At 40.9% G+C, this 17,851-nt stretch overlaps 2 protein-coding genes across 7 annotated transcripts in view; one reads left to right on the top strand and one right to left on the bottom strand.

Annotated features, from left to right (window-relative positions):
• STXBP3 (syntaxin binding protein 3) overlaps positions 1-14,500 on the top strand; it is a 65,369-nt gene extending 50,869 nt beyond the window's left edge. For both annotated transcript variants that reach the window (XM_029063018.2, XM_029063019.1), the window contains 7 exons: positions 2,942-3,022; positions 4,173-4,311; positions 7,856-7,962; positions 9,046-9,138; positions 11,763-11,848; positions 12,767-12,915; positions 13,756-14,500. In XM_029063018.2, coding sequence (XP_028918851.1) covers positions 2,942-3,022; positions 4,173-4,311; positions 7,856-7,962; positions 9,046-9,138; positions 11,763-11,848; positions 12,767-12,915; positions 13,756-13,862 — 762 coding nt within the window. In that variant the 3' untranslated portion in view covers positions 13,863-14,500. The remainder of the gene's footprint in view (positions 1-2,941; positions 3,023-4,172; positions 4,312-7,855; positions 7,963-9,045; positions 9,139-11,762; positions 11,849-12,766; positions 12,916-13,755) is intronic.
• The window catches only part of AKNAD1 (AKNA domain containing 1), a 59,927-nt gene that overhangs the window by 1,787 nt on the left and 40,289 nt on the right, over positions 1-17,851 (bottom strand). For 4 of the 5 annotated variants that reach the window (XM_039911844.1, XM_029063017.2, XM_039911845.1 and 1 more), the window contains one exon: positions 13,773-14,807. The gene's annotated coding sequence lies outside the window, so the exon portion shown is untranslated. Of the gene's footprint in view, positions 1-13,772; positions 14,808-17,851 lie in introns of those variants that run through there. The other variant, XR_005659959.1, reaches the window with a different exon arrangement.

Raw genomic sequence — 17,851 nt, 5'->3', positions numbered from 1 at the left:
TTTTTGAGGAGTGGGGAGATGTGGACTGAACAGTTATGTAGAGTGAAGTGTGGACTGGAGAGGGGATAGACAGGAAGCAGGGATATCATCAATTAGGCTGATGAAGTACTCGAGGTTGGACAGGATTAGTCCTTGGATCAGCATAATAGCAGTTTGAATGGAGAGGAGAGGGAGGATTTTAGCGATATTGTGAGGGTTGAACCAAGAGGATTTGTGGATATGTGGATTAAATGAGAGAGATGAGTCGATAATGCCAGGTTATGGGCTTGTGAGACAGGGAGGAAGGTGGTGCTGTCTACAGAGGTGGGGAAGATATGGGGAGGACAGGGTTTGGGTGGGAAGAAAAGGTGTCCAAAATTGAAATGGGAGTGAATGAGTTCTCAAAGGGAGTTGGTATAGAGGCCCAGAACTGAGCCTTGAGGGGCTCCCACAATTAGAGGGTGGGAGGCAGAAGAGGAGCCTGCAAAAGAGACTGAGGAGCGGCTAGAAATATGAGGAGGAGACGTAGGAGAGGACAGGGCCAGTAAAGCTAAGGGTGGATAGTTTTCCCAGGAGAAGGGATTGGTGGACAGTGTTAATTCAAGGCAGCTGAGAAATTGAGGAGGATTAGGGTGGAGTAGAGGCCATTAGATTTGGCAGGAAGGAAGCCATCGGTGACTTTAATGAGCGTAGTTTCTGTGAGCGAAGAGGGCAGAAGCTAGGTTGCAGGGGGTCAGAGAGAGAATTAGAGGAGAGGAAGTAGAGGTAGCGATTGTAGACAACTCACTCAAGGAGTTCGGAGAGGAATGGTAGGAGGGAGATGGGACAATAACAGGAAAGTGCTATGGAGTCATGTGAGGATATGAAAACAGTGGAAGGAGCCTTGTTTCTTTACTCTGTTGAACTGTCCCAAAAGCTTGGTATAGTTCTCAGTACACTCGAAGCACTCCATAAATACCATTGATTGTTCTGATGTTCTGTATGCCATGTAGAGGCCACTGAGAGAATTAGTTTAGCAGTCTGGTGGAAATAAATATGGTATCTTTAATAGATCCAGTTCTCACAGCTGTGTAGAAGGTTGGCATTAAACAATTGTCCTGTAAACCTTCAGTTTTGCTTCAAGTCTGAGGGCAAGGAGGGGTCCATCCCCTCTCCCCCCGGCCCCATGTACCAGTTTAATGAATCATCATTTTTACTATCCATAGAAAAATATTCACCCTGCATTTAAATCAAATTCTTATCCCAGGGCAGTGCATTTAATAGATGATTTAGTGCTGAACCAAATATTTACTATGGAATTTCCAAGCAAGGTTGAATTCTTGGCTCTTGGTTATGTTTTTACCACTTTCCACGTATACTGTCATTAACTTCGAGGACTAACTTAATTTTCCTGAGTTCTTAAGATTCCAAAGTCTGGCTGATGTGTAGAAATGATCTTCATTTTGTCAGAAAAATGTAATACGTTTTGGTAGGGGTTGTAGACCAAACATTAACCAATTGAGAGGCTTCTGAGACTCATTAATGCTGGGAATCAAAGGAATTCTAGAGGAGAGAAGTGCTCAAGTGTCCTGACTTTGACCTTTAAAAATCCTGCTACTCCAAGGATTATAAATAGTAGATAGGGCACACTCTCCAAACCAGTGATTTTATTTGCCTTCAGTACCAGAGAAACATACAGTTAAGTGACTCTTAATTTGGAAACTCCATAACAGCTTAGAAAATAAAATACGATTTCATCTTCAGCAAAATGAGAGCTTCAACAAATAAGGAAAAGATTTGCTTTACCAATCTGCTTCAGGAAACTTTCCCCTGATTAATTCACAATATCCCAGCCACGTTAGTACAGAATTCAGTCTTAGCACATATGTATTTTTTCTTAGCCTCAATACTTGTGCACCTGTGTGTATTTGTATTTGCATATTTATACTTATTGTTATTCAACTATTCTGATATCATTGTATTACTTCCTGCTATATCCTGATTTTTTTCCTCCTCCCACGGTTTGCAAATAATTTTTGTCTGTCTAGATACCTCATGTTATAAACTCCTCGAGGGCAAGGAAATTGTCTTGCCTCTGCTGTACATCCCAAGTACTGATTACTACAATGTTTTGCATCCAATAGATACCATTGATTGTTGCATAATGGGCGGCTTTATCTTTTATCTAGGAACAAGTTTTATTCTAGAACCTCAAATTAGTTCCAGCAAATAGTCACTGTTAGTCTATAGTGACTAATTAAATTAGCTTAATGTAAATTTTATCAACAGCAGCACACTTGATTGCGTGCCTAACTGCTCTCTGCAGCACTATCCTGAGTGCTTGGGAACATACAGTTGAGATAAAATACACAATTTCTGCTGCCTCTCAGTAGGAGAGACAAGCAGATTTCCAAACCTACAATAGGGGAAAGAAGAAGCGCACAGATGCAAACGACAAAAGTAAATCAATAATAATCAGATTTTTAGCCGATGGAGTGGCATAGCCAGGAACTTTGCGTTTAGTTAAGACATGTCACGTGGAAAAGGCAGCTCTTTAGGAAAATTTTGAAGTTTGGTTTTGAGCCCGGTTTGGCATATTTAAGGGGAGAGTGTTCCAAGCAGGGAGAGTTTTGAGTGAGTTATAGTTATAGAAGGTTTACTTGGGGAGATCGAGGATGGAAACCGGGGGGGAAGTAGGAGAAGAGAATGTGTAGTTAATGTGGCCAGTGTTGGGAGGTTGAGGTGCGAGGAAATGGTTAAACTTTGGAGGTTTTTGAGGAAGGGGGTGGTGGGTTTTGAATGGAATTTCAAGAGGATGACCCAGATAACTGCCTGTAAAATAGATTGAAAAGAGGCAAGGCCTGATGAGGGAAACCAGTAAAGAAGGCTGGCTCTTCTCAAATGAGAAAAACTGAATGTCATTTAAACATTTTTTAATTAACCACACAAAAACTAAAATATATTCAATTACTCTGTTTTACAGCAAGTTGTCCATCTTAATTTAGCAGAAGATTGCATGAGTAAGTTCAAGCCTGAAATTGAAAAGCTGTGCAAGACAGAACAGGTAAGTGTAATCAGAGATGAAAAAAAATCCACTTGTATTTCAGATATGCTTCAGCTTCATCACAGATTAATACACGCCTGATTTCCTTGAAAAGTATTTGAAAATGGGTGCATAACCAATGATCTGGGAGGGAGTGTTTGTGTGTCCCAGGATGGATTGTGGTTGGAATGGATTATAGTAAATTCCTTTTCTTCTATGCCATACAGGCTTTGGATTTTCCCATCATCCATTCTCATCCAGGCCTTTTTAAATCTCTTGCCCTGGTGCTGTGATGGTCTGGTAAAGGGGAACTATACAGACTGCCAGTCAAGAAATTTAGGATAATAATAATAATAATGTTAGTGTTTGTTAAGTGCTTACTTTGTGCAGAGCACTTTTCTAAGCGCTGGGGTGTACAGGGTAATCAGGTTGTGCCACATGAGTCTCACAGTCTTAATCCCCATTTTACAGATGAGGTAACTGAGGCACAGAGAAGTTCAGTGACTTGCCCACAGCACACAGCTGACAAGTGGCAGAGCCGGAATTCGAACCCATGACCTCTGAATCCCGAGCCCGTGCTCTTTCCACTGAGCCACGCTATAATTTGGAGCCAAGCTATCCTGAATTCTGTAATAACAGTGGTATTTGTTAAGTACTTACTGTGACTATGTCTCTCGACTCTTATATTATACTCTCCCAAGCGCATAGTAGTGCTCTGCACACAGTAATCACTCAGTAAATACAATTGATTGATAAAATATGAATGGTTATGTACTAAGCACTGTACTAAGCTCTGGGGTAGACAAGGTACAAGGCAATCAGGTTGGACATAGTCCCTGTCCCATACAGAGCCTCCCAGTCTATGGGGGGAGGAGAACGAGTATTATCTCTTTATTTTATGGCTAGGAAATCGAGGAACAGAGAAGTTAAGCGATTTGCCCAAGGCGACTCAACAGGCAGGTGGTATTAGAGCCCAGGTCCTATGACTCAAGGCCTGTGCTCCTCCCACTAAATCACCTTGCTTCTGATTTAAAGAGAGCATTAACAAAGGGGCTCATTGAGTGGTCCACTAGCTTCACTTTAGCAGTGTTGAAAGACCACATATGTGCTACTTAAAATACAGGCTTGAATAACATTTTTAATTCTCATCCCCTGTTTAATTCTATTCTAGGACCTAGCTCTTGGAACTGATGCAGAGGGACAGAAGGTGAAAGATTCTATGCGAGTGCTCCTTCCTGTTCTCTTCAACAAAAATCTCGACAATTATGATAAAATAAGAGCTATCCTGCTTTATATCTTCAGTAGCAATGGTATGTGGTTTTTAACTGCATTGTAATCTAAAATATAATTCATTACCTGTTATGTTGTATTGGTCATTCAGTCAGTCGTATTGGGCGTTTAACTGTGTGCAGAGCACTGTACTAAGCGCTTGGGGGAGTACAATTTAACAGACACATTCCCTGCCCACAACAATCTTAGAGTCTAGAAGGGGAGTCCAACATTAATATAAGTAAATAAAATTACAGGTATGTACATAAATGCTGTGGGCCAGGAGGGGGGATGAATAAAGGGAGCAAGTCAAGGTGATGCAGAAGGGAATGGAAGAAGAGGAAAGTAGGGCTTAGTCAGGGAAGGCCTTTTGGAGGAGATGTGCCTTCAATAAGGCTTTGAAGGAGGTGAAAATAATTGTTTTGTTGAATATGAAGAGGGAGGGCGTTCCAGGCCAGAGTCAAGACATGAGCAAGAGGTCAGTGGAGAGAGAGATGAGATTGAGGTACAGTGAGAAATTTGGCATTAGAGGGGTGAAATGTGCGGGCTGGGCTGTAGTAGGAGAGGAGCAAGGTGAGGTAGGAGGGGGCAAGGTGATTGAGTGCTTTAAAACCGATGGTAAGGACTTTCTGTTTGATATGGAGGTGGATGGGCGACCACTGGAGGGTCTTGAGGAGTGGGGAAAGATGGCCTCCTGGTTTTGTAGAAAAATCATCTGGCAACAGAGAGAAGAATGGAGGAGTGGAGAGAAGCAGGAGGCAGGAAGGTCAGCAAGGAGGCTGATATGATAATGAAGGCGGGTTAGGATAAGTCCTTGAATTAATGTGGTAGCAGTTTGGATGGAGAGGAAAGGGTGGATTTAGTGATGTTGTGAAGGTCCAATCAACAGGATTTAGTAATGGATTGAATATGTAGGTTGAATGAGAGAGAGGAGTCGAGGATAATGCCAAGGTAACAGGTTTCTGAGACAGGAAAGATGGTGGTGCCGTCTATAGTGTTCGGAAAGTCAGGGGAAGGGACAGTGTTTGGGTGGAAAGATAAAGAGTTCTGTTTTAGACATGTTAAGTTTGAGGTGATGGCAGGACATCCAGGTAGAGATGTCTGAAGGCAGTCCATGAGGCCTTCTCAGACTAACCCCCTCCTTTCCTCTACTCCCTCTCCCTTCTGTGTTACCCTGACTTGCTCCCTTGGTTTTTCCCCCCTCCTAGCCCCACAGCACTTATATACATATCTGTCATTTAATTTATTTGTATTAATGTCTGTCTCCCTGCCTCTAGCCTGCAGGCTTGTTGTGGGCAGGAAATGTGTCTGTTTATTGTATTCTCCTAAGAGCTTAGTACAGTGCTCTGCACACAGTAAGCGTTCAATAAATACAATTGAAAAAGAATGAATGAGGAAATGCGAGACTGCGGAGAGGGAGAGAGATCAGGGCTGAAGATGCAGATTTGGGAATCATCTGCAGGGAGGTGGTAATTGAAGCCATAGGAGGAAATGAATTCTCCACAGGAGTGGGTGTAGATGGAGAATATAAGGGGACCCAGAACTGAACTTAGAGGGACACCCACAGATAGAGGGTGGGAGGCAGAGGAGGAACCCGCGGCAGAGACTGAGAATGAGCAGCCAGAGAAGGGGAGAACTAGGAGAGGACAGTGTTAGCGAAGCCGTGGTCGGATAGTGTTTCCAGGAGAAGGGCGTGGTCGACAGTGCCAAAGGCAGCTGACAGTTTGAGGAGGATTGGGATGGAGTAGAGGTCATTGGATTTGGCAAGAAGACAATCACTGGTGACTTTTGGGATGGTGGTTTCTGTGGAGTGAAAGGGATGGAAGCCAGATTGGAGAGAGTCAGGGAGAGAATTGGAGGGGATGAACTTGATACAGCAGGTATAGACAACTCGCCCAGGGAGTTGGAAGAGAAATGGTAGGAGGGAAATGGGGTGATAACTGGAGGGAGCTGTGGGATCGAGAGGGTTTTTTTTTTAGGGCAGGGGAGACGTGGGCATGTTTGAAAGCAGTGGGGAAGAAGCCATTGGAGAGCAAACAGTTGAAGATGGCAGTTAGGGAGGGGAAAAGGGAAGGGACAAGTGTATTGGTAAGGTGCAAAGGAATGGGATTTGATGCGCAGGTGGAGGGAGTGGATTTTGAGAGAAAGCAGGAGATCTCTTCTTGAGATACTACTGGGAAAGGTGAGAGAGTTGAAGAAGGGGCAGGAGTAGGGAGGGACTGGGGAGGGGTGGGGAGATCTTTAGATCAATCACACCTGATGGTTTCACTTTTCTCAATAACATAGGTGGCCAGGTCACTGGTGGCAAGGGATTGGGGAGGCGGGGGGACAGGAGGTTTGAAAGAGGGCGTTAAACATTTTGGAGCAACTGGTGAGGGCAGTGGGCATGGGTGTCAAGGATGGAGAAATAATTTTGTGGGGCAGAGGAAAGGTTAGAGTTAAAGTGCATAAGGATAAATTTGAAGTGAAGGAGGTCAATTTGATGTCTAGATTTCTGCCCGCAGCGCTCTGCGGCTCGTGCACAAGTGCGAAGGAGGCGGACTCTGCAAGTGATCCAGGGCTATGGGTTACTTGTATGAGATAGATGGAGGGATAGGGGAGCGAGAAAGTTGAGTTCAGTAGAGAGGGTCTGTTGAGAGCATCTGTTTGGTCATCAAGGGAAGGTAGTTTGAGTATAGAAGATAAATGGGGTATGATGACTTGAGAAAGTTGGAAGGGCTCAAAAGATCAGAAGTCGCTGGGAGGGAATAGCACAGATTTGTAGGGTGGCGTGTGTGGAAAAGGCAGGTGAGGAGATTGTGGTCAGATAGAGGGATTTCAGAGTTGGTGAGCGTAGAGATTGTGCAGTGGCTAGAGATAATGAGATCGAGTGTGTGTCCAAATTGGTGAGTGGGCGAGCTGGGGTGGAACAGGAAGTCACTGTGTAGTTGTGGAGTGATAGAAAGCAGGCCACAGAAGCGTCATCGGGCACATCTGTGTGGATATTGAAGTTGCCAGGGATCAATGTAGAGATGGAGAAAGAGAGAAGGAATGTGAGAAAGGGATCGAATTGGTTAAAAAAGTTGGAGGTGGGGCCTGGAAGGCGGTAGATGACCATTACGCAAGGAATGCTATCTGGAGATCATTAATGCATGGTTTAATTCTGTATTTGAAAAGCTGATTTGTGCAAAATGCCTCAGGATTTCATAGATTTAGGGAATCCACTCATTTCTTTTTTTGTATTACTGAAGGAAAAATTTAAGTCAGACTCAGTCCCTAATGAAATCAGAGATGAATATTCAAAAGGGAACTATTAAAGTGTTTGAGAAATGTCTCTTTTTAAATTAAACATTTTCAGTGAATGATTCCCCTGTTTCCAAGAGCATTTTAAATTCAGCGTGGTAGTATTGTATGGAGCAAAGCAAATGTTCCACTTTAAGAAATATTTAACTTTTATCTCCCCAAATCCACATTTACACCTCTTCAAAATATGGGAGAATTGAGCTCCTCTTTGGTAATTGTTTGAAAACTCATTTAGTTCACAGATGTTACTAGGCAGAGTGGTATTTACATAAGAAAATATGCATTTGTTTTCTTTTATGCAAGGTACAACCCAAGAAAATTTGGATAAATTGGTCCAGAATGTCAAGCTAGAAAATGATGGCGACATGATCCGTAACTGGAGTTATCTGGGTGTACCTATTGTTCCCCAAGTAAGAAATACTGCAACTTATAAATATGTCCTCTGCTGTTTGTGCTTTGAAATATGTTTCTTTTATGCCATCCAAAGCATTTGGACCTATTTTCCAAAAATATAATTTTATCTGTAACTTTGAAGATCATGGGTAAAACAGGGGTGCTCAGCCCCACAGCCTTCTGAACTGGATTTCCAAACTCATTCATCCCAGATTTACAATCAGGGCTGTAAAGATCCCAAATGGTCACCTGCCCCTTCCTATTCCTCTCTTCCCTTAAGTTCCCTGTCCCCTTTTAGTCCCCCCATCATTTCCCTGAGGATAACTTTAAGAATATTTTTTACTGTTGCTTTACATCATGTATGTTTCTATTTTGTGAGTAGAGTATAATTTTTAATTAATATGAATTAGTATGCAGTATGTAATTCTTATTTTTTTCCCTGAGTAAGGACTGATTAAATTTGAGAATTCAAGGATTATTTTAGCTTTATTTTTATTATTTACAGAGACCATCTGCATGGCATGTGTTTCTTTAGCAGTATTATGCCTTTCTGGTATATAAAAATGGGTAAATTAACAGTTGATTCCATAGCTACATATTGATATACCCAGCAATTTTAATGTGCCTTGGCTTGATCCTAATTTCCTAACTCTGAGTCAGGGAGTGGAAATCAGATTCTATGAGGCAAAACCCTAACAATTCATAGCCTATTTAAGGATTTGTACACTGAAACCAGGAAATAATACATTGATCATTGAGTCCCGAAAATTTTATAGCACAAAAATTCGTAGTGGGTTTCGGGTTTTGGTTTGTTTTGTTTTTCAGTTAAGAAGGATTTAATTTCAAGAAGCACATCATATGTGACTATATAATGAAGTATTTTATTTACCCTTATAAATTTTAATAAACTACATTTTGATACAAAATGCATTTTACTACCACCTCTTTTTTTCCAGGTAGACATTACCACTGCCTAAGATTTTAAATTCACAACAGACTTGTATAGCTAACTTACAATGTTATTTGTACTTTCAGATAACTGAAAAATGAATAATATTTATTAAAAAAGAGTTTTTGAATTTTATTTTTCTTTATATAAGTCTCAGCAGGGGAAACTGTTGAGAAAAGACCGCTCTGCCGAAGAAACATTTCAGTTATCTCGATGGACACCTATTATCAAGGATATCATGGAAGTAAGAACACTTGTTAATGTTGCCAGGTGAAAAAAAAAAACAATTGTAAACAAAGTTCTGTATAGTTTGCAAATACCCCTTATTACTACTATCACTATATAATAATTATAAATTATTAATAATAATAATAATTGTGGTAATTAAGCACTTACTAGGTGCCAAGCATTGTACTAAGTGCTGGGGTATAGGTGCCAAGCATTGTACTAAGTGCTAGGGTACATATAAGTTAATCAGGTCAGATAGTTTTTGTCCCGTAAGGGGCTCACAGTCTATCGGGGTTGGAGAAATGGGTATGGTAAAGCCTGTTTTACAGATGAGGAAACCGAGACACAGAGAAGTTAAGTGACTTGCCCAAGGTCACATGGCAGGCACGTAGTGGATTTGGGATTGGAACCTGACTCCTAGCTCCATGTTCTTTGCATGAGGCCTGCTACTTCTCAGTGGTGTCATTTAGTTTCCAATCTTCATGAATCTTTTGTTTTTTTAAGAGGAAATAATCCTGAACAGAATATGTTAAACCTAGATTTTTAATGTAATGTAACTAACTTGAAAAACGAATTCTTAATGATAAGTTTTTACAGCAATAAGGCTTTTATGACTCTAGACATCCTTTAGTGCTGAAAGGAACAAAATTTGAATTTGCCTAACCAGAGGTAGAAGACTTTAGCTTCTGACATGGAAGTGTGGTGTTTGCAATCCTATAACTGAAGTTTAAAGTTTGATTTATTTGTCACCTGTCAGGTCTGTTGTTCATAATATAACTTGCTTTTACAAATTTTAGCCATTTATTTCTTTTATTTCTTAAGTTTTTTAAGTTTAAGTATTTAAGTTTAAGTAATAATACTTAAGTTTAAGTGTTTAAGTTTATTTCTTCTCAAAGAAATAATCATATATTGCAGTTTACAGAATGGATTTATAAAATTAAAAATTCCGTGGCCATAAATCTAGAGTTCCTTCTCAAATTCTCAAAATCTCCCTACTTTTCCATCTACTCTGTATTGTCCGATTTTTTTTCAGTGTTTTCACCAACTATATGTCAAAGACACAAGTGTCTGTTTGATGCAATATTTTGTTCCCGTTCTTGAAGCAGCTGTACAACTAAGGAGAGGTTTGAATTACTGTCTTAATAGGTTGAGAATTGTCACTCCTGAACCCTAACATAATAATAATTATTATTATTGTATTTAAGTGCTTTCTGTGTGTCAAGCACTGGGGTAGATACAAGATTATCAGGTCAGACAGAGGCCCAGGCCCACAGTCAAATAGGAGGGAAAGGAAATGAAGGTACAGAGAAGTAAAATAAAGTGACTTGCTCAAGATTACACAGGAGGCAAGTAATGGAGCTGGGATTAGAACCCAGATCCTGTGACTCCCAGGCCTGTGCTCCTCTCACAAGAATAGACAAATCCCAGAGTTTCTTTCATTCTTCATATGAGAGGAATGAGTAGTAGTACGGAAAAAGCCCAGCCTTGGAGTCAGAGGACCTGGGTTCTAATCCCAGCTCTGCCACTTGTCTGCTGTGTGACCTTGGGCAAGTAACTTAACTTCTCTGTGCCTCAGTTACCTCATCTGTAAAATGGGAATTAAAGCTGTGTGGGGGCTGTCCAACCTGATTAAGTACTTGGTACAGTGCTTTGCACACAGTAAGTGCTTAATAAATATGATTAATTGAATGAATTAGATTAAAGCTTTTATCTACCCCAGTACAGTACCTGGCACATAGTAAGCACTTAATAAATGCCATTAAAAAATAAATAAAATCAATGAATTGAACCTTTCCAGGAGAGCATAAACTCTTCTTCATCCCATATTTTACTCATTTCTTTTATTGAGGCTCCTCCAAATGCTTCCATTTTTACCAAAACATTAGCATGACTCTTCAGTACAAGTCAGGATTACCTATTTAGACTGTGAGTCTCAAGTGGGTAAGGGACTTGTATATCCCCCAGCATGTGACACATGTGAGCACTTAATAAATGCCATAACAGTAATAATCATAATAATAATTAGTTAAATATATTCTTTTAGAACCATGCCATTTTTCTGTTATCAGAATGAGTATGACTTCGACAGTCTAGTAACTGAAAGATTGCTTTTTATGTTGCGCTCTCCAAAGGTCTGCCAGGCAGCTTATGGAATCAGATCATGAATAATGAGATAAATGGTAGAGACCAATTTTCTTGGGATTTGGAAAATAAAACCTTTTCTTTAAGGAGTTATACCAGCATTAATCAAAAGTGATATAACTTTAAAAAATAAAACTATTTCTGTTTGTTTCATTTGTTTCCTCCTATTTCCAACTTCTACGTGGCCATCATGAATAATAATAATTATAGTATTTGTTAAGCACATACTGTGTGTCAAGCATTGTCCTAAGCGCTGGGGTAGATACAAGTTAAGCAGTTTGGACACAGTCCCCATCCCACATAGGACTCAGTCTAAGGGAGGAAGAATGATGCTGATTTTTGAGAAAGGGCAGCTAAAATTAGCATTAGTCTAATTGCCACAGGAAAATATAAATCCACTCATGCAGTGTCAGTGGTAAGAGTAGATATTTGAATTTTTCTGAGAAAGTTTTAGAACTCATATTAACCTTTTCAAAATTAACCATTTTTCTTTCTCAGGATGCCATCGACAACAGATTAGATTCCAAGGAATGGCCTTATTGCTCTCAGTGCCCTCTGGTGTGGAATGGCTCAGGAGCTGTCAGGTAGTTTGTCCATCTTTTCTACCTTAGATATCAAATGTGCAGTCCGCATGTTCCATGTGGCACCTGCCATTAAGTTGCTGGCTGTGCCTGGAATACATGACACCCATCAGAACTGCCTAATAGCAGCTGTAATAACATGCCCACTGCGTGCACTTTATTAAGCACTAGGAAAAAAGTACACAGGTGAGCTCTAGTCCCCTGCCCGCAACAGACTCACAATCTCGATTCTATTTATCGTGATGTTTTTGTCCACCTGTCTCCCCCGATTAGACTGTAAGCCCGTCATTGGACAGGGATTGTCTCTATCTGTTGGCGAATTGTCTTTTCCAAGCGCTTAGTACAGTGCTGTGCACATAGTAAGCGCTCAGTAAATACTATTGAATGAATGAATGAATCTAAGAATAGGGTGGTAGAGGAGTTGGCACAGATAGATACGGAAAGCCAAACAAAATATAAGGTTGCCAAACTGACAGCCACTGGGAAAAACTTCAAAAATCTAGTAATTTTTAAAAGATGCAATAACCTCTGACCCTCTTCATCCCAGAAACTCAGAGTTCATTTTGTTCCTAGTCCATCAGTCTCTATGACACCTTGATGAGATTGTTAGGGACTTTTGCAATGCTGATGTCATAGATTAAGGATCTGAGACGCAGACATAGTGGTGTTTACCCAAACTGGAAAGTAGTGGCAGAGGTGGGATTGCATTTTCTGCCTGAATCTTCTTCTTTCCCAAGTTGGAGTAATTTCTCCCCCCAGAAAATCTTAATTTGTGCAAAGGATGAGCATAATTAGACTTTCTTCCAGTACGAGTGATAGGGCATGAAATCACCAGAGTGCTTAATTCACTGCTCTGCTCACAGTAATCACTCAGTAAATACCATCGATTGATCAGAAAATTGTATATTTTTTTTCCTTCAGTGCCCGCCAGAAACACAGGACAAATTATTTAGATGATCGAAAGAATGGGTCAAAGCTAATTGTCTTTGTAATTGGAGGAATTACATATTCAGAGATGCGCTGTGCTTATGAAGTTTCTCAGGCACATAAATCTTGTGAAGTTATTATTGGTAAGAATTTTTTATTACAGTCTGGAATGTCTTGATGTGATTATCTGCTTAATTAAAATATTAGTTGCTAGACCTGTTTTAAATCATACAATGCTTTTTCTCCACCAAGGATTTTTTTTCATTTTAGATCTGTTCGTAAGTAATTATATGATTAAATCTTCAAGATTTCTAGTACTGTGCCTTTCTTCTAGTGATGGTGCAGTGAGTCCCTTTCACTATCAGCAAGAAACAATCTTTTTGTGCACCGAAAACTGTTCCCAGGCAAATGATTGGTGTAATGCTTGGGAAATCTTTTGAATGTTTCATGGCTGAAATGTGACTTATAGTACTATTGGTACATTTAATGATTAAATTGTTGGTTAAAAGTAGTTGTTGATTAAAATCACTGCATGTGGTCCTCACCCTCAAGCCAAATTGGTGGGAGGCCTGACCTCATGCTCTGCAAAATGAATCCTCGGCAAATCTTTAACTGACTACAGTCACGGTCTTGGTCACATGCTCTTTAGTGTGTTGGGTCCTTCAGTTGTCACAAGGATAAATGGCAACTTTCATCGAAGACTTTTTATCCACGAGGTGACAGGATATGGTGAGATATCCGAGCTGTGAGGAATAGGTTTCATTTATTGCACTAGAAGAAGTGGCTATCACAGGAGGAGACTAAAGCAATCCTGTAAAGTAAAATCAGTAAAATTACCAAGTCGTGGGCATAAAACGTCATGGGGAAAACTCATATCCTCTGGTAGATTTTACGATGTCTAGACCAACAGAAGTCATTTTGGAAGTCAAGGAAAAGAGGATTGATCTGGCAGCCCGCTAATTGATATGATTATATTTCACCAGGTTCTACTCATATTTTGACACCCAAAAGGCTGTTGGATGATTTAAAGATGCTGAACAAACCCAAGGATAAAATCTCCTATGTTAAGGATGAGCAGCAGCTTGTTTGAAGAGTCTAGTGTCCTTCTGGTTCAAGAAAATGAATCAAGGAAATAACTCATAATTTAAATGTATATATTTTTGTGAAATAACATTTCTAGTATGTCTCTAATATGATGACCATGCACATAGTTGGATTTGGCTTTTTTTTTTTAATAATTACTGCTGCTTTGGAGACCAGAAGCAAGATTCAAATTTTACATTATCTGATACAAAAACATTTTCTAAACCGGGACACTTTGCCTGTTTGAATAAAAAATATTGGAATCAAAGATAGGATTTTTTTCACAACTACCTGTATATATATACACTAATGACTCATGGAACATTTTTGGAATTAGTGAATGCTGAAAGTTTCCTTCTGAAAAGCGATTTAAAGGACTTTAGATGCAGATGTAAAGGTAAGAGGTAAAGCTGTAAATGTATATGTATGATCAGATTATTATTTCCTGAAAGTGTAATTTTCTCTTTCAATTAAAATTTTTAGCAGTGGTAATAATTATGGTATGATTCTCTAAATGTACTTTATGAAATTACTGTTTACTTAAAAATCTTTGTCTGGAATATACTAAATTCTACACTTGATCATGTAGGATTTTTTCTAGTGATGATGAAATACTCAAATAAAACAAAGACTTTTAAAGATTGAGTCTTTTCACCAATTATTTCAAGAATTTGGGGCTACAAAAGGACCATTTTCTTAAGCTCATACCAGCACTATCCCTTTGTAACAAAATCTTATTACCGGATGATGTGGAGAATTCCATTGCTTTTGGATTGACTCTTCTCTCCAGCCCACAAACTGCAGTAGCTGCTGCCTGTGTTAAACAGAGTTGGGAAGCAGCTCTGCCGACGCCATCTAAGTTCCTGGAAAATGAGGGGCTGCGCACCACTTTTTCAAGCCTCCAACCATTATGGAGTCCGTGCATCTCTGGAAACGTCACATTTCATATCCTCTAGGGCAAAAATAAATTGACATTTCACTCTGATGGCCCCTTCTAATCTGCTTGCAAACATGTCCAAGTCATTTTTTAAAAAATCCCCTTCTGGATTTCATTGTAACCTCCAACTATAATAATAATTATGGTATTTGTTAAGCATTGACTATGTGCCAAGCACCGTTCTAAGCTCTGTCACCTGAGTCTCTGCTCCTTTCCACGTCTTCACCCTCCAATAGGTTGTATACACCTGCTATCTCCAATTCCCTTTTTTAAACTCATTACAATCTGGCTCCCACCCCCTTTATTCCACTGAGACCACATTCCCCAAGGCCAATAACCACCTCCTTGTCAAATCTTTTTACTACTGAGAAGTAGCATGGCCTCTTGGAAAAACCACAGGCCTGTGAGTCAGAGGACCTGAGTTCTAATCCTGGCTCAGTCACTTGTCCCCTGTGCGACCTTGGTCAAATTAACTTTGCCTCAGTTACCTCTTCTGTTATAATGGGACTTAAAGTTGTGGCCCCCATGTGAGAGACGGACTATATCCAATATGATTATTTTGTATTTACCCCAGTGCTTAAATTCAGTGCCTGGCAAGTATTAAGCGCTAAACAAATACCATTTTAAAAAAAATATCCTAATCCGCCTTGATGCCTCAAGATACCCTGGGGACTGGGGCCCACTCCTTTTTTATAGAAACACTACTGAACCTTGAATTTACCAATATAGTTCTCTCCTGGTTCTTCTCCTGCCACTTTGGCTGCTTTTTCTTAGTCTCTTTCCACTGGCTCCTCTCTTGCCATTTACTTCATAACTGGTGTCCATCAAATGTTTCCCCCTTAGAATACAAGTTCCTTGTGGACAGGAAGCATGTTTTTAATCAGTCATATCTACTGAGCCTGTATGGCGTGCATGGCTTCGGAGTGTACAACACAATATAACAGACATATTTGCTGCCCACAATAAACTTACAGTCTAGAGGGGGAGACAGAGGATAGTATAAATAAATTACAGTGCTGTGTAAGTGCTGTGGGGGTGAGTGGGGTGGTGAATAAAGGGAGCCAGTCAGGGTGATGCAGAAGGAAATGGGGAAAGAGGAAAAGAGGGGCTTAGGGAAGGCTTCTTGGAGATATGCCTTCAGTAAGGCTTTGAAAGTGGGGAGAGTAATTGTCTGTTGAATAAGAAAAGGGAGGGCATTCCAGGCCAGAGGCAGAATGTGGATGAGAGATGAGCAGCGAGATAGATGAGATTGAGGGTGTGTAGACTGGGATATAAGAGGAGAACAGCGAGATGAGGTGATAGAGTGCTTTAAAGTCGATGGTAAGGAGTTTCTATTTCATGTCGAGATGGATGGGCAACTACTGGAGGTTCTTGAGAAGTGGGGAAATATGGACTGAAGGTTTCTGAAGAAAAATGAATCAGGTAGCATAGTGAAGTGTGGACTGGAATGGGGAGAGACAGGAGGCAAGGTGATAAGGAGCAGCCTCTACTCCCTCCTAATCCTCCTTGACCTCTCAGCTGCCTTTGACACTGTCAACCACCCCCTTCCCCGGGAAACATTATCCACACTTGGCTTGACTGACACTGTCCTCTCCTGGTTCTCTTCTCTCTGGCCGTTCATCTCAGTCTTCTTTGTAGGCCCCTCCTCTGCCTCCCACCCCCTAACTGTGGGGGTCCCTCAAGGTTCAATTTGGGTCCCCTTCTATTCTCCAGCTACACCCACTCCCTTGGAGAACTCATTTGCTCCCATGGCTTCAACTACCACCAGTGTGTGGAAGACACCCAAATCTACATCTCCAGCCTTGATCTCTCTCCCTCTCTGCAGTCTCGCATTTCCTCCTCCCTTCAAGACATCTCTATTTGGATGTCCTCCCATCACCTCAAGTTTAACATGTCCAAAACAGAACTCCGTACCTTTCCACCCAAAGTCCTCCCCTTGACTTTTCCATCACTGTAGACGGCACCACCATCCTTCCGGTCTCACAAGTCCATTACGTGGGCGTTATCTTTGACTCCTCTCTGTCATTCAACTCACATATTCAATCCATCACTAAATCCTGTCGCTCCACCTTCACAACATTGCTAAAATCTGCCTTTTCCCCTCCATCCAAACTGCTACCGCATTAATACAATCACTCATCCTACTGCAGCAGCCTCCTGGCTCTCCATACTTCACTCTGCTGCCCAAATCATTTTTCTTCAAAAACATTCAGGACGTGTTCCCCACTCCTCAAAAAACTCCAGTGATTGTCCATCAAACAAAAACTTCTCACCAATGGCTTTAAAGCACCCAATCACCTTGCCCCCTCCTACTCTTCTACTACAACCCAGCCTGCACTTTCGCTCCTTTAATGCTAACTTTCTCACTGTGCCTCCATCTCGTCTATCTCACTGCCGATCCCTTGCCCACGTCCTGCCTCTGGCCTGGAACTCCCTCCTCAAATCTGACAATTACTGTCCCCACCTTCAAAGCCTTACTGAAGGCACATCTCTTCCAGGAGGCCTTCCTAAGCACCCCTTTCCTCTTCTCCCACTGCCTTCTGCATCACCCTTGCACCCTATGTTCATCCCCCTCCTAGCCCCACAGCACTTATATACATATTTGTATTTTTTTAATATTAATGTCTCTCTCCCCACCCCATTCTAGACTGTAAGCTCCTTGTGGTCAGGGAATGTGTCTATTATATTGTAATAATGTTGGTATTTGTTAAGCGTTTACTATGTGCAGAGCACTATTCTAAGCACTGGGGGTAGATATATAGGGTAATCAGGTTGTCCCCCATGGGGCTCACAGTTAATCCCCATTTTACAGATGAGGTAACTGAGGCACAGAGAAATTAAGTGACTTGCCCACAGTCACACAGCTAACAAGTGGCAGAGCGGAGTTTCGAACCCATGACCTCTGACTCCCAAGCCAGTGCTCTTTCCACTGAGCCACGCTGCTTCTCAAGTGCTTACTACAGTACTCAGAACACAGAGCTCAATAAATATGATTGAATAAATGAAAGAATGAATATAGTAATCACGATGGGATAGGATAAATAGGTGCTTGGATTAAC

This window comes from Ornithorhynchus anatinus, chromosome 4, assembly GCF_004115215.2.
Source record: "Ornithorhynchus anatinus isolate Pmale09 chromosome 4, mOrnAna1.pri.v4, whole genome shotgun sequence".
In the NCBI taxonomy this organism is placed as follows: domain Eukaryota; kingdom Metazoa; phylum Chordata; class Mammalia; order Monotremata; family Ornithorhynchidae; genus Ornithorhynchus; species Ornithorhynchus anatinus.
This window is presented reverse-complemented; position numbering and strand designations above follow the sequence as displayed.